The sequence below is a fragment of the Calypte anna genome, chromosome 1, assembly GCF_003957555.1.
Source record: "Calypte anna isolate BGI_N300 chromosome 1, bCalAnn1_v1.p, whole genome shotgun sequence".
Classification (NCBI taxonomy): Eukaryota; Metazoa; Chordata; class Aves; order Apodiformes; family Trochilidae; genus Calypte; species Calypte anna.
The window spans coordinates 167,180,646-167,197,897 of NC_044244.1; the positions used below are offsets into that span (position 1 = coordinate 167,180,646).

Genomic DNA, 17,252 nt, shown 5'->3' on the forward strand with positions numbered 1-17,252 from the left:
AAAAGGGACAAACCTTTATATCTATTTTTTGAGTTTCTGTTGGACATAGCAGTTTCTGTTGTGCATTCCCTGTCTGATTGACTTTCCAGTAGCCCATAAATTTATGATCTGGTAATGGCAGTCTGTCAAACAATGTAGGAACAAACAGATTTTTACATTCATTAACCAGCAATGGATATGGACTGAATAATTAAACCCATAGTATTTTTGCAATGAGACATCTATGAAGATTCTCTGATAAAAATGCTTTTTTCACTAATCCTTAAGCTTTTAACTTTTAAGTCACAAAAGTTTTAGTCTTATGGAATAATAATAGTCACAACCTAAATAGCACGACAAAAGAAGCAATTTATATAACATTGTCCCTAAAGAAAAACTTTTCTGGTCTGAATTGCTTGAGATATGCAATAAAATGCAGCCAAACTGTTTCTTGCTTTGCTTTATTCAAATCACGAAGGGTGTGATAGCACCACTTAAAGAATTCCTGTCAGTGGCACATTTAGCTGAAAAAACAGCAGAATAAGAGCAGTAAACACTGTGACAATGAAATAAACAATGAAATAAAGTTCAACAAATCATTTTCATATATTTTGCCACTGACATGAACAAAGGCAAAGGAATACAACAGGTGTGAGAGCACTGCTCTCTTGACAGTACAGTCTACAGACAGGATAGGGACATCTTGGAAAGCCTCAGCTGCTTGACTTGGTCTAATTTCTTCATTTCTGTATCTTTTATTTAGGGAAGAAATACATGGGCCACAGCACAGGAAAAGAAAATGCAGGTGTATGACAAAGTAGCCTGACAGCAAAATAGAGACAACACAATTTTTATTTCTTTCCTCTAAAGTGATTTGCAACTACGGAAAACACTTCAACTTTGTTAACTGGCATTAGTACTTTCAAGATAAATTAACTCATCATTTTTGGTTGCTTTTATTTGGGGTCAATTGCTCCTAAAAAGATCTACCAAAACTGCATTCTTTGCTACACAGTTGCACATTATTGTACAGCTACAGATCTTGGCTTCTCTCAGGTTCTACAAATATCTCCAAAGTCTTTATTAATTTATTAATTTTAGGCTTTTATTTGGGGTCAATTGCTCCTAAAAAGATCTACCAAAACTGCATCCTTTGCTACACACAGTTGCACATTATTGTACAGCTATAGATCTTGGCTTCTCTCAGGTTCTACAAATATCTCCAAAGTCTATTTCAAGGAAGTTCTCTTTGACTGTTTGTTAAAAGTCTGTGAGTGGTCTCTTCTGCCTTGTCTGATGATGCTCATTTCTACTGTTACAATGACTTCCCCTCTCCACACAACCAGCCTCCACCCCCATTCTGTGTCTGAACATCTGCCAAGGCAGTCAGATAGCCAAAGACACTCTTTGCCAACAGAAAATGCCTTGGATACTATAGATCACAAGTGCTCATAGATTAAAAAAAAACCCAGGTGCCAGCAATATACCACTGGGACATGTCATGAAGAAAGTGTATGTCACTAATTCCCTCTCAGTCAACCAGTAGAGCCTTCCTTTTTCTGAGCAGCTTTTAAATGTGACTTATTTTATATTCTCCCTCACTTCAGTTTGTGTTTGCCCATTTTTACACCTAAATAGTCCAGCTAGATTCTTCCTAAATTAAGATAAATTAAGCCAGACTCAAAAGTAATAAAAATAATTAACGTAAAATGTATTGTAGATTACAACACCACCAGGAAAAACCATTCAGGATGCACTATTTCACAATTTTCACACTATATACACAATTTCCATACAAATTTGTTGATGCAGTCAGAAAATGGGCAAACAGTCAAGTCACCAGACTAAATGTCAGTTTATCCATGAACTCCATTTTTGCATCAGGCTTCCATTTGGATTTAAAAATTATTTGTTGGGAATACATTAGTTATTTATTGAGTCAAAACTGTTTTGTGTGCAAGAAGAAACTGGAGGATTATTTTTTTTTGCTATGGTCACTCTGAGAAACATAATCTCTGATTTGCCTATAACCAGCAATATTTGTTTCCCATTAGGCCAATGAAACATGTCCTTCCACAACCATTTGGTTTTAATTTCTTACACATCACTCCCATGAACAACAGAAATCAATGGGTTCACTACTAATCATGAATAATTCTAAAATTTTAAAACAAAACATGTTAATAACCAGCTCTAACCAAATAACCTGCTATATTTAGCAACAGAATTACAGATTGCATTATAAATCTGGTCTAAGAAAGATTATGTACTGAAGTAGCTGTGGGCATTAAAAGTCTTATAACCTTCAGAAGTTTGCCTCCTGAAAAAGTTTCAGGAAAAAGGGAGGACACAGAAGGACTGGAACAACATGTCCACACTGAAAAGGTGCATAAATCTTATCAGCTTCCCTCTAGTGACTATGTATGATACACAGTGAAACTGGGAGATTTTCTTTTCCAAGGACTTAGAAGTAACAAGCAAGTTGTGAAAATAACTCGAAGCGACAGTTCCAGTAAAAAGATTCACAAGGTGCTCCTGCCAGACTAATGTATCTCAAATCAACAAACCAAATCCTGTTTGCTTTTTAAAAGGTAGATACAGTACTATGGAAATGCTACCAATGGCAAAAATCTGGGAGCAGAACTCTGATGGTTTTCAGGCATGAATCATGACAAAAATCAGGTAGGAAGGCTTTACCCTCAGATTCTTGGAAAACACGATAGAGGAGGTCAGTACTCTAGTGCTAAATGTGTGGCAGCTTTGTGAAGTACCTATTCTGCAGTAGTCTGGACTTATCTAATTAACTCAATGTGTCCATCACAGGAGCTTGTAATATGAGCTAGAAAAGATTTGGAGAGATTATTTAGATATTCTTTTAACCCAAGGCAGAATCAACTGAGACTAAACCATTCCTGAAAGATATGTCTGTAATTCAAGGTGATCCATTTGAGGCTTACAAGCTTCAGAGGAATGACCACCAGCAAGGCTGTCTTGGGATGGAGCAGTAGGATAACCTGTAACAGCTGTGGTGGAGGCAAGTCAGATACTGAGAGCAACATTGCTGCATCATCACAGACAGGTGGTCAGCCTATCCCCAGTATTGCTTGGTGAGATATCATAGAATCATAGAATTGGCTGGGTTGGAAGGGACCTCTGAGATCACCAAGTCCAAACCTTGATCCACCACCGCTGCAGTTACCAGCCCATGGCACTGAGTGCCACATCCAGTCTCTTTTGAATATCTCCAGGGATGGAGAATCCACTACTTCCCTGGGCAGCCCATTCCAATGTCTGATCACCCTCTTGGTAAAGAAATTCTTTCTAATATCCAACCTAAACCTCCCCTGGCACAACTTGAGACCATGCCCTCTTGTCTTGCTGAGAGTTGCCTGGGAAAAGAGACCAACCCCCCCCTGGCTACCCCCTCCTTTTAGGGAGTTGTAGAGAGTGATGAGGTCTCCCCTGAGCCTCCTCTTCTCCAGGCTGAACACCCCCAGCTCCCTCAGCCTCTCCTCATAGGATCTGTGCTCGAGTCCCTTCACCAGCCTGGTTGCCCTCCTTTGGACCTGCTCCAGCACCTCGATATCCTTCCTAAACTGAGGGGCCCAGAACTGGACACAGGACTCAAGGTGTGGCCTCACCAGCACTGAGTACAGAGGCAGAAAAGAATAAGTAAAATGTTGGCTTTATCAACTGCATGCAAACTGCTCCTGTAGTTTCTCCTCCTCCTCTGCCTTCAGTGTACAAAGTATGTGCTCATAGCTGCCAACAAAGTGAAGTTTTTTATGAGCATCTTGTGAGGGTCTTGTAAGTCTGTCATCCTTGGTGTAACCTGCCCTATAAAAACTCAGTGGTGGATTCAAAATTACGTTTCTTCTATCTTCTCACTTCTAAGACTGAACAGTCTCCTATTACAGCAGAGGTTTCCTAAACCTCTGATCTCATTACTGAAGAGTCCTCTCCAATCCACCAATGTAAACCCACATTTAATACTTCTAAAAATTGAATAGAGTAGCATTTTTTCCAAAATAATGGCAAATATCATAATTCTTTAAAATAAGATATACCAAGTTTTTTTTAGCAAAGAAACTATGGCAAGAGTTTCAAGTGTGTACTGTCAATTGGACAGATACCATAGTTGCTCAAGCACTGATTCCCTAGGCATGTAATTCTCCTGTCATCAAAATTAAAAGGTACACCACAATCCTTACACTGCCAGTTTTCTTCTAGTAGTCATTTATAGGATGTTTGATATGGTAACAGTGGTGCTCCAGCAGAAGAAACCTACCCGTGGACATCTAGTATCATTGTGCCATAAGAATCAGTCCCTCCTTGGCAAATATAAAATATTTATTATGTCCCATGGCAAACTGAATTTTCCACATATTCATAAATCTTTCTGCATGAAAGGGAAATATTTGTTTCTCCATCAACAAATTATGCAGTAGAGTTCTAGTCAGAGTAAGCTTTCTAATTGCTTTACAATATAATATAGTTAAGCCTGTTATTTGTAAATTTTAGAAGAATAAGTTAACTCTGTTGCATAATTCAGTCTAGTCTTAAAAAAAAAGAAAAAAAAAAGCTATTTTGATTCTAACCTCTGAAAAAAGTGTATGGTGTAACATGCCAACTGTTAACATAATTTAAAAATAACATTGATATACATACACACACAAAACTCCTTCCTAGAGTTTACATGCACTGTCCTGTTCTGGAACAATATTTTCTGAGAACCCTTTGTGAGTATCAAAGACAAAATCCCATTACCATTGAAGCATTTTTTTGCTACTGACTTAGGTGATAAACTACAGGACAGAAATGTATTGCAATTCAATTAAAAACACAGGAGAAGAAACAAGTATTTCCCTTTATTAATATATATCTGTTTTTCATACAATCTATCAGTATATACATGGACATTAACGATTAAACAGTAGTATTAAGTACTCTGTCATAAAATAATATATTATTATTATCGAAACTTAGAGGAATATGCATTTGAAGCATTAATTGACTTCAAGTATTCCAGATTGGTTTAAAATCAATTAGCAGCAAGGCAACACATTCTAAAAAACGTGATCAAGTCTTCTTAATATATATTTTATGTTATTCTTACTCCTTGGCCAGTTGTACATTGGTCGGTTTTGCTCCAATGGGTATCCCATGTTTGTGCAAAGTGCTGACTAAAATTTCACGCATTTCATTGTTGTAGGAATCAAAGTCAAATACATTCCGGACAACATTTGCCAGTCCTTCATTTGGAAATTTCTGTGAAGAAATGAAGACCCACAGATTTATTTTACTGGATATCTGTTAAGTTACAACATATTCTTAAATACTTCTACAATGAAAAATTATAACAGCAATTTTCATCAACTTATCTAAGTGCTCAAGATGTCTTTTTTTTTTCTGTTTCCAGAATAAAGAACGTACATTGCTTCAAGTCAGAATGAAGTTACTGAGGCTAAGTGAATTAAACAAAAAAGCAGGAGACAATGAAATATTCAACATTGGTCATGGAAAATTAAATATAGCCCATATTTTTTTTTAAATTTGGAAGTGCTTCCTGCTAACTGTAAAGATCTCACACAGATACATATATTCATATATTTCCTTTACACAATTCATTTAAGAATTCTGAAAATACGCCGCTTACTTGCTACAAATGACTTAACATCATGAATGATTTTAGTCAAACCAGAAATTCTCCTAGGATTTACAAACAATTGTTTTCTTTGTGAAGAACGTTACTTGAAATGAGCTGTGTACATTAAGAAAAAGAAAATCAAACTTTCATTAGTGTTTCCAACATAGGAAGTTTTGCTACTGAACTGGAATCATAATTTAAGGCCAATACGCTCTTCCAGGTCTCAGAACAGCTGCTCACATATTCCCACACCTTTTAATTATTGCTGTTCTGCAAGAAGAAAACACATTTTCTTCTCTCTCCTTTCCAACCAAGACCTTATAGCTGGTAAGACTTAAAAGCCTCAACCAAGAAGCCACAGAATCACTGAATGGTTTGGGTTGGACCTTAAAGACCATCCCAGTTCCAACCCACCTGCATGGGCAGGGACACCTCCCACCAGACCAGGCTGCTCCAAGCCCCATCCAACCTGGCCTTGAACACTTCCAGGCAGGAGGCATCTACAACACCCCTGGGCAACCTCTTACAGGGGTTGGAAGGAGTTCCCCACCCTCATAGGAAAGAATTTCCTCCTTATACCTAAAGTAAATCTCCTCTCTTAAAAGTTTTAAACCACTTCCCCTTGTTCTCTTGCTACACACCCATGCAAAAAGTCCTATCCCAGCTTTTTTGTAGGCTCCCTTCAGGTACTGAGAAGCCACTCTAAGGTCACCTCAGAGGCTCCTCTCTACCCCAGGCTGAACAACCCCAATCTCCTCAGCCTGTTGAAAATAGGGGAGATGCTAGGAACGCATGAACAGGAATAACCAGGTACTTGCAGGTGACACTACAGCTGTCTCAGCCTTTCTGCAAACTGGTTGCAAGAGCTTAGTCAGTAACTTCCCCATTTTCTGATTTACTCTGTGACTCCAATAGTGAGCAGGTACCCGTCCCCATTTAAATCAAGGCAGATTCATAGAATGTCTTGGGTTGGAAGGGACCTTAAAGAACATTTATTTCTAAACCTCCTGCCACAATAAGGGACACCATCCACTAGACCAGGTTACTCGAAGCCCCACACAGCCTGGCTTTCCAGGGAGGGTGCATCCACAACCTCCTTGGGCAACCTGTTCCAGTGTTTCACTACCCACATAATAAAGAATTTTCTCATAATAGCTCAGCTAAATCTACCATCTATCAGTCTGAAAACATTACCCCTCACCCTTTCATCAAATGCCTTTGTGAAAAGTCCCTCCTCAGCTTTCCTCTTGGTCCCCTTCTGGTACTGGAAGGCTCCTGGGAGCCTCCTCTTCTCCAGGATGAACAAATCCAACTTTCTCAGCCTGTCTTATATGGGACATTTCAGCCCTCTGATCACCTCTATGACCCTCCTCTGAACTTGCTCCAACACCTCTGTGTCCTTCCTGTGCTGGGGGCTCCAGAATTTGACACAGAACTCCAAGTGGGGTCTTGCAAGAGCAGGACAGAGGGTGGGAATCACCTCCCCTCAACTTCCTGGCCACACTTTTGATCCAGCCCAGGATGTAGTTGGCTTTCTGGCTACAAGCACACACATTGCTGGATCATGTTGAGCTTCTCAACCATCACCCTCAAGTAATTTTCCTCAAAATTCCTTCTCCACCCAATCTATTTTTTCTTGGGATTTTCCTGGCCCAGGTACAGGATCTTGCACTTGGCCTTGTTGAGTTTCCTGTAGTTTACAAATGCACATCTCTCAAGCCTGTGAAGGTCCCTGTGGATGGCCAACATGTCAAGACATGTTGACTGCACCCTACAGATCAGTGTTATTGGCAAACTTGCTGAGGGTGCACTCAATCCCACTGTCTATGTAATTGACAAAGATGTTAAACATTATAAAAACACATCACAGTCAAGTTTAAAAACATGTCAAGCTACTTAGTGTGCAGGACTCTATCTCAGTCTGCGTTCAAGTGTTTTGGTTTTGTTTTTTTTTAATAACAAGAACAAAACATATCCAGAATTTGCATATTCTATATAACCAATCCCTTTTCTTAAGTAATTATTTTAGAACACTTACGACAATGAATACTGCATTTTCTGTTTTCTTCCTCTCTCACTGCAAAGCACAACCAACAAACTGGCGCCAAGTTATTTTGTACAGTCATAGAATCATAGAATTGGCTGGGTTGGAAGGGGCCTCAGAGATCATCGAGTCCAACCCTTGAACCACCGTTGCGGTTGCTAGACTATGGCACTGAGTGCCACATCCAGTCTCTTCTTAAATATCTCCAGGGATGGAGAATCCACTACTTCCCTGGGCAGCCCATCCCAATGTCTGATCACCCTCTCCGTGAAGAAATTCTTTCTAATATCCAACCTAAACCTCGCCTGGCACAACTTAAGACCGTGTCCTCTTGTCTTGCTGAGAGTTGCCTGGGAAAAGAGACCAACCCCCCCCGGCTCCCCCCTTCTTTCAGGGAGTTGTAGAGAGCAATGAGGTCTCCCCTGAGCCTCCTCTTCTCCAGGCTGAACACCCCCAGCTCCCTCAGCCTCTCCTCATAGGATCTGTGCTTGAGTCCTTTCACCAGCCTGGTTGCCCTCCTTTGGACCTGCTCCAGCACCTCAATCTCCTTCCTGAACTGAGGGGCCCAGAACTGGACACAGTACTCGAGGTGTGGCCTCACCAGCGCTGAAAACAGGGGCAAACCTACTCTTTTACCTGCTCTGCAGAAAGCTGGGTCAAATGCTTTGAATATTATCTGGTTTTCACTAGCAGTCTTCAAGTATGTCCTTGGTTTTCTGAATCATGCCTAACTTCTGACACCAACACACTTCTCCTCAATGAATTCTCTCAGTAGTTACATGCTTCCTGTATCAGTAGGACACCATAAAAAACTTATTTCCTGAAGTACACTTGATCCCTGATATCAATAAAACCTGTTCTGAACAGAAGCCACTTGTCAAAAGGCTCTCTGCTTCAGTTACTAAAAAAACCCAAATAAATCATAACTCTCTTTTTTCTTTCAGAACAAATAGAGCCATTTCTTAATAACTGTCTGGACAACTATTTATTGAAGAAACGCAGAAAAAGGAAAAAAATGCAGGGTCAAATGTTTGAGTTGAACATTTAAAAAGCCCGATAATTTGGTTTCTATTGATTTTTAAAACCAGATGACTGGAGAAAATATTGATCTCTCAGTCTGTCTGGTTCTCATTCACTGATTCTTGCCCTTATAAGTAAAAACCTTTGTGTGCACCTTTGAGTATTTTCACAGCTTAAAACCGTAACATAGGTTTTGCTTTTTACAGTTTATATACATATTTAATTTTTTTAAACTTAATACAGAATTCTGACAGAATTTTATTTGGTGAAAAATCCATATTTTTATGGATCTAACTTCCCACAACTACATGTATTGCTATAGTCTACTCAAAAGCTATCAGCATAACATCCTAGTACAAATACAGAATCTTAACTGAAATACGACTTATACATTGCAGTCTACTGTACTTACCACTACCTTGGAAAAAAAAGGGACAGATTATCTGGTATGCAGTCTGTAACGAGTCCATATTTTTGTTTTAGACTTATGTTCTAGCTACCACTCACTTCCCTACATATTCTAGTGCTTTCAGATGCCCATACATGGCTGTGCCATCCCAAAGGCTCATCCTGCCCCCAGGACACTTAACAGATTGCTCCCTCCCTGCTCATTCCTCCATGCTCTTGGCTTCCCCTGGTCCCTTTTCACTGAACACTGCCAGCTCTCTCTGTGCCTCCTCAGTTGTTCTGTCAGCAGGGCAAGAAGCATCAGATCCATGGCTCATCTGGAGAGACAGCCATACCAAATGATTAACCACTGCTTGAGTCTTTGGTGGGCATCATCTTAGTGCCAAGCAAAACAGCTGAATTCTCCCCCTGGTTTTTCATTCACAGGGACACTAACTTCAATCTGCTCTGTCCCACAGTCTCTGATTTTGATTAAACTACTGTTGGTGAAACCTAATTATCTTGGAAAACTGCTAGCTGAGATTCACTGTGGTTGGCCAAAAGGGTAAAAAGGTTATTATTGCTGTGTGATTGAGAACAAGGTGAGAAAGGGATACAAACTGTGATTTGGTCAGCCTAGTTTCCTTTTGAGATTATGCTAAAAAGAAAAGAAGTACTACCTTAACCCACAAGTTTACAGAACAGGCCTAAAAGCCTGATGATTAGTGGACTTCAGGACTACAAGGTACATTAGACATTCACTGCCTGAAAACTGTCATACTAGTGCCTACCATGAGAAAGCAGTCTCAGACACAAACAAGAAAGGCCTACCAGAAAAAGCTCAGCTTTCCCAAACTCAAAAGTCAGTGCAAAAGCTATTTCCATTTTATCTAGACTAATGTGGCTTGCCTGATCAGCATCTACCAGGGACACTGGGTAAATCTTGACTCTGCAAAACAATTTACAAAAGGTCTCAGGAAAAAAAATAGCATATTAGACTGCAGAGAAGTAGTCACAGTATGCAGGGGTAGCTGCAGACAGCATATGGTAACCCAATGGAGCACGAGCAGAGGTTCTCAGCTTATCCATAAGCCACTACCAGCATCAATACTTCTGACATTTGAAACAGTCAAAATTCCCTATACAATCTGTGGGGAAAAACAGTTGCATTAACCAAGTTAGGCACCTGCATTATACAACCTTCCCTTCAGCTTCAGATCTTCAAACTAATCTGGCATCTCAAGCTTCACCAAAAACCCCACACCTTTCCTTGAGAAAAAGTTAGTATAGAGGCAACCTAGATCTGAATGTAGTGTATAAGCTACAACTATATTGCTACAGGTTCCCTACCTGTATAAAGATTACAGTAACATGTTCTTGTAACTATGCTGAAGACACAATCCTATACATTGAAGATGACACTTAATCAGACTGCAGAGATGAGCCTAACTGTGCTGTAGTAATCAGGATATTTTTTAGCTGACTAGCCACAATGCTCAGATGCTCTCTCAGATAACAGTTATCAACTGCAATTTTTTCTCCAAAACATCCAAACCTTTTTTAGAGAATCAAAAAATTCTGAAATTATGTGAAAGAAATCAGCACAATATTACAAAGAGAGTGGGGCTGTATAACTGCTGCAAGGGAAAATGTTTAAAACATGACTAACTTCCCTCCTTCCTTCCTATGGACCAGCCATTTTGTTGACTCATTTCCCTCCTTCCTCTTTTTTCTCTACCTGAAGACCTAAAAGCTTCTTACTTTGGAATAACCATTATGTTTATATTCATTGTTTACATTTGGCTACTCCCAGCCTTTTTATTATTCAAACTGAAAAACAAGTTACAGTAAACATAAAGTTGCATCCTTTCAAAGAGACTAGGATCTTGAAAGCAAACATTACAGAAGAATCAAAGCTACATGTTGGAGATTTATTTAGATATTTACACTTGGCTTTCAAAGAAGTGGCAAGTTAGAAGATGGGAAACTTCCCCACTGGTCTGTGTCCAATGTCCAGACTGAAGTGACCATACTTATCTGGCTAAGTGAAGGAGAAAGAAGCAGAGAGTAAGTGCCATGAGGAAAATTAGCAATGTAGCTCTTCCAATTTTCAATTAGATGCTGCTTGTACTCGAATTAAAAAAGAATTAAGTCCGTATGTTTCCACACCAGTTGGTGACAGAAGACAGTGCAAACTTCCAATTACTAGGAGACAGATAATGAAGGAAGGAGGATAGGATAGAAGATAGAAACTGCCAGACAATGAAGACCAAAATAATTTAACAAAAATCCTAATAACAAAACCCCTAAATCACCAGCTTTTCACCAAAACAGCAGCTGGTTCTCAAGCTTTTAATTTTTCCACTTTCAAATATAACTCTGTGTTTATAGACAGCACTGATATAATGAACACAGAATATGTTGCTATCAGTTTAGTAAGCAAATACCTATCAATTGGTATTGGATCCTAACAATACTCTGTCATGACTTCTCAAATATGATAGCTAGTGGCCTAGCAACTTCAGCCATCAGTTCCTTCAGGACCCCTGGATGTATCTCATCAGGTCCCGTGGACTCATGCACTTTAAGGTTCTCTATGGTTTAAATGTATGTAGGAAGCAATCATGCATCCTCAGTACTATTCACTATGCTTTTATCCATCTAACATTTTCTTTAGAAAATTTTCACCTGCTATACAGCAGGAAGTTGTTTCTCATCAGGAAATGATTAAATACAAAAAGTTATAGCACCATAAAGAGAACAATTGCATGGTCCTGGAAGTATTCCATGCAGAATATGGAATTTTATAATGAAGGCTAGTATGAAAATTGCATCCTATATTCACAGTATGAATGGAATATTTCCTCACATACTAGGAAAAGACTCACAGGGGTTTATTTTTTTATCTATAAATACAAACATACAGAAAAAATACCTGCCTTTGTACACCTGCAATCCTATCCTCTGACAGTATGAACATCTGAATATGGTAATTGCTTCAAATGCAAAACTTTTAATAAGAATGAAATAAGATACTCAAATAATAAATACATCTTTTTTTTTTAACCCTTCAAGCATTAAAAAATTAGTAGTAGCTGGCTCAAGTTGTCAATGAAATGTTACATACTGTACCTGTAAATGTTTTACAATATTCACAACTTCTCTAGTTGAATAGGGATAGTTAATAATTCCTTGGTCAGCTAAGCTCCTGAGTTCTCCAAAAGCTGCCACCAGTTTCTGAAGAACTGGCTCTGGAACATCAGGACCATATTGTCTAAGCATAGCCAGTTCAGACTGTGGCTTGGGATTATCAACAGCATGGCAACTAAAAATGTCCCCTAAAAAGAAAAAAAGCATGCAGTTAGGTGATTTATAAGAAGATAGCATCAAAACAATCCCTTTAAGCTTCATACAACACCTTAAATGGGAAAGCAATGGCTCAAGAGAACACTGAGTACCTGCTGGTAACAAACAAACAGACAAACAACAAAACAAAAACAAAGCAAAAACCAAAGCAAAACAAAACCCACAAAAAGCCCCACAAAAAAACCTGAAAAAAACCCCGAAAAACCAAAACAAGACAAAAAGTACTTGGGAAAATGTGAAGGACAAATTTGCTATGAAGAACATCCAGGTTCCTGGAAAGACTAAGGACTGAGATCTGTCCTGTAATTTTAATAAAGGTAATCACAAGGCAGAAATTAACTTCAAGAAGAAACATAGGTCAAATGAATGCAGAGGAAAAAAGAAAAACAAAAAAGGTTTGAAGAAACAGAAGCAGGTTGAATGGGAACAGTTTGGGAACATTTTCAAAACAAATCCAGATGCAGTGAAATCTTGATATGCAGCAATGCCCTGAAGCAAAACCAGCTGAGAGGTCTAGAAGAAATGTCTGATCTAACTTCTGTCTCTGCCTGTCTTAAAATATGTTAAGAAATTTGAAAATATATTCTTCTCACATATTTGCATGAGTTTGGTCCCAATCATATAATCTATAAATTGAGTTTATTCATAAAGAGTTCTTTGACAGTCATACAAAACTGTGCAGAAGCATGATTAGATCCTGCTGAAAAAGGACATGGATTAAAATCAGAAAAGCCCCTCTGCTTGAAGAAAAAAAATCAATCAAAAATCCTAAAACCTTAAGCAAGTTTCTGCTATGTAGGCCAAAAGCAATAATGCTGGGATGATCAATTGTCTTTAAGTGTCTATGTATGGAAGGACATTAGGTAATGAAAAATAAACAGGCTATACTAAAACACCTTGAGGCAAATTAGCAGGGTGAAATTAAAAGCCAATGACATGGAATGCCCATTCCTTGGGAACTACATCTGAAAAACAAAAAGCTATCATGCCACACAGAGCTGGGTTTGCACCTGCTTTTATGAGCATGTTATTATATCTTGCAGAACAAACTCTGTGTAGCCAAAGCTAACAGGTAAAATCATATAAATTAAGGTGCCTGCACAGAAATGGCTAAACTAACATAGATAACACATTTGGTGGAGTCTGGAGTGCTATTCAGTTTGCAGCCCTGATGTAACACTGCCAAAAATTTGCCAGAGGCCAACGAGAACTAACACTGAACGATACAGGCCAGTGAATTCTTCATTGCTTGCTCTTAGGCAATATATATTCTTGCTTTTGCTGTGAGATGAAGCTGTTGGGAATCTTTTCTGACATTCAGGATTTCTGGAACCTACCAGGAGCTTTCTGAAATGAAGCTACTGTTGATATGAAAAACTCGGATGTGAGATTTGGACAGCCTTACCTAAAACCAGGATGAAGTCTATATATTGTACCTTTAATAAGGCCTGTCATACATGAAAATGGGCATGGAGAGGCTAATGAGGATTAAGAACTAGGTAGCATGGGGAAAAAAAAATCATGAGCAGTTGTTTTAACCATTGATGTCAAGTATTAAGCTGCTTCCAACCCATGTTTTTCGCTATATTTGTATACAGTGTAAACTCATTAAAAAGATTTCTTGCAACTTTTCCTGTCCACTGTGCTTGTCCAGAGCCCATAAAACAAATTAGGTGTAACAGAGATGAACAGATATGGATGTTCAATACAGGACAAATAGGGGCACTTTTATTAAGATACATAAATATACATACTAGTCTTAAACCAGAATCTCACCCCCAGTTTCTTATATGCAATGAAGTATCAGTATGCATAAGGACCCCTTCTTCACAAGAAATCTAATGAATAAAGACATTCATTCTATTGATCAGTTCCAATAAAGATCATAATTTAACATGTATCACTTACCTAATGTGCCAAAAAAGTCATTACCCAGGAAAGGAAATCCAGGTCTGTTTGCTAGAACTATCATTCTAAAATCAGGATGAACAACTATTACATTATCTCTTCCTTCTACATGAGCATGATCTGGAAAAGAAATAAATTTAATTAATTGAATATTTGGGCCTTGCATTAAGAATGAATTAAATAAACAAAACTAGACTAGAAGAATTCTTCTTGGTTAGAAAAGTTACAAAAAAAAGGCTCAACAGTCTAGCTCTGTAACTCAACTATTAGTTTTCTAGTCTTCACTATAAAGTTTCATAATTTACTAATGACAATATAACCTGCTTCATTAAAAAAAAAAAAAAGCATCCACTGTTCTTGGAGTGGGACCAAAAACACTGTTCATATTTCAGTTCACCAAAATGCTAAAGCCAGTGGTGAATACAATGGTTTTTTTATGTAGATCTGACCTTATCTGATCAGGGAAAAAAGGACTGAAATTCCTTCTGGTTATTAAAAAATCATGCAAGAAGCAAAAGGCACATAATTTCACACATGTGAGAGCTCTACATCTTCAAAATGAGTCAGACTGGCCCCACTTGTTCCCTTGCAGCACGTTTCCAGTGGCACATGGTGTTCAGGATCTCTATTACATCCATGAAAAACTTACAGTAATAAAGTACAGAGCCTAACATCAAGAGAACATTTCAAACAGGGTCTTTCTTAGAAAAATAATGAAAAATATTTTGTTCCTGAAATTAACAAGAATTAAATTCCATGAAATTACCAAATATTCTCATCTTGCAGTATATATTAAAATAATATAAGCATATGGAGCATTTGATTAGATGAAACCCTTAGCAACTGAACCTCAAATACACTCATATCTTCAAATCTCTATCTGATCAAATTACAACTCAACTGTCCAGATGGGCACATCCATCATCAAAATGTGGTCAGCTAGATCTTTTTTTTTATGGTAAATGAGAAGCAGAGGGGAGGGGTTTTTTTTTGCTTTTTTTTTTTTAATTAAAAAAATAACTTTTTCATTAATTTAGAAGAAAAATTCATGAGAATGCTAATTTAAGAAAACTGTGGCTATTGCCAAAGTAGAAAAGACAATGACTACATTCTTTCTTTGTTTGCTCTTTAGCATGAAGTATCTTTTCCCCTTGGACTCTTTTGGGTCTCTACTTAGTAATGTAATAGCTGAAAATGAGCAACACATTCCATTTTATTGTAAATTATCAAAATGTCCTCCATCCACTTACTGGCAACGATTCTCCTTCCATCTGACAAAACCATTTCCCCACTTTCTACTAAAGTTTTTAAGATACAGGTAACATTTGTTGGTGCTTTGTCTGCCTCATCGATCACCAAAATATGTCCAAACTTCACTGCTTTTACCTGGAAGAAAAAGGAATCAGAACATCACACACCCACCAAAAAACCTGCAAGAAACTGCATTACTGATTTCTTCGTCAGCAGTAGTGAAATCTCAGTGGCACTGAGACAAGAAAGGGACTCAGATAAGTCCCTTATCTGGACTTAATAATAAGATATGGAATCTTATTATGGATAAGATTATGGAATAAGATATGACCAAACTGTAGCAGAGCGAAGAGGAGGTAGGTCAGACAAGAAAGGTAGGTGTTTCTGTTTCAGGATAGGAATGGAAAGGGCTGTGCTAGGAAGGAAAGTGAGGAGCCTGAGTAAGAGTTAATTGCAGTGCTGAAAGAAAGGGCAAAATCAGTTTTCACCTAGATTGTTAGGTGGAAGGACTAAAGAATGGGTGAAAACAGCTGCTTGGAGTCCAACTTAGCAGTTAGGTGTGAGATGCTAGATGCAAGAAGGGAAACACCACTCTACCAGTTAGGATGAGTCAGGTCAATACTAAATTATTTCCCATGCTCATTTTGTGTGTGCAGACTCTGAGGACTACCAGCTTATTCATATTTGGCACAGCAAATGTGACTGCGACCAAATTAAAGTTACTGAAATGTTAACACACTCACTGACTATGCCATGAAAGTAATCAAATCACAAAGGGTTTTCTTAATTGAAAAACCAACATGTTTAACTACTTGTTTTAAATTAAAAAACTTTCCAAATATATAATCCAATTGTTACTACTGACCAGTGGTGAATCTTCATACGTAATAAGACCATCCTTAACAGAAGGTTGGAGGGTAAGGCTTTGTACAGTGGTATCCCTGAAATGTGTAAAAACAGACAGTATTAATTAGAAATGCAGAGGAATTCTTGTTACAACAAAATGCAAAATGAATAAATGAAAAACTGAAGGCTCTCTTTTTCTGAAAGGAAAAAAATAACTTCTTTTCTTTTTAGTACTTTTGAAGAACTGAGAACAACATTGTGCCAGCTTAATGGTAAAAGGCAAGCATTCCTGTCTCTGCCAGGGCTTTCATGATAGTTCTCAGTTTCTCATAGACCCTGGAAATAAAAACACTGAAAAATGAATCTGTATCTCTTGCACACAGGCACATTATTACTGTTACTACTATTTCTAGTAAAGCATGCTTAAACTCTCATTTACAAGACAAACACTCCCCCTTGAAAAACAACACAGGAATTTGCAGTATCATAGTCAAATCATCATTGTGTTAGTTGCTCTTCTCCACCTAACACCAAGAAAAAAAAACCCGAACAAAACAAATAAAAAAAACCCAAACAAAAAAACCCCACAACAACAAAAACAAATGAACAAACAAAATTTAAAACATACCAGATGGAATATGTATTTTACCAGCCCTTGCTATATTTTATATTGTGGACAGCAAATGGACAGAGACGGGACAGAGAAAGGGGGACAGAAAATGGTATTTATTTTTAAAATTCTATTTATGTTTGAATTGCTCAAATGTTTTTTTTTCTTTCAAATTTAAAATATTGTTTACTCAA

General features: G+C 38.0%; 1 protein-coding gene across 1 annotated transcript in view; it reads right to left on the reverse strand.

Annotated features, from left to right (window-relative positions):
* The window catches only part of VWA8 (von Willebrand factor A domain containing 8), a 177,130-nt gene that overhangs the window by 64,767 nt on the left and 95,111 nt on the right, over positions 1-17,252 (reverse strand). The window contains exons 22-27 of the mRNA XM_030469238.1: positions 16,468-16,543; positions 15,602-15,737; positions 14,352-14,471; positions 12,210-12,415; positions 5,096-5,247; positions 14-122 (exon numbers count right to left, since the gene is read on the reverse strand). Coding sequence (XP_030325098.1) covers positions 14-122; positions 5,096-5,247; positions 12,210-12,415; positions 14,352-14,471; positions 15,602-15,737; positions 16,468-16,543 — 799 coding nt within the window. The remainder of the gene's footprint in view (positions 1-13; positions 123-5,095; positions 5,248-12,209; positions 12,416-14,351; positions 14,472-15,601; positions 15,738-16,467; positions 16,544-17,252) is intronic.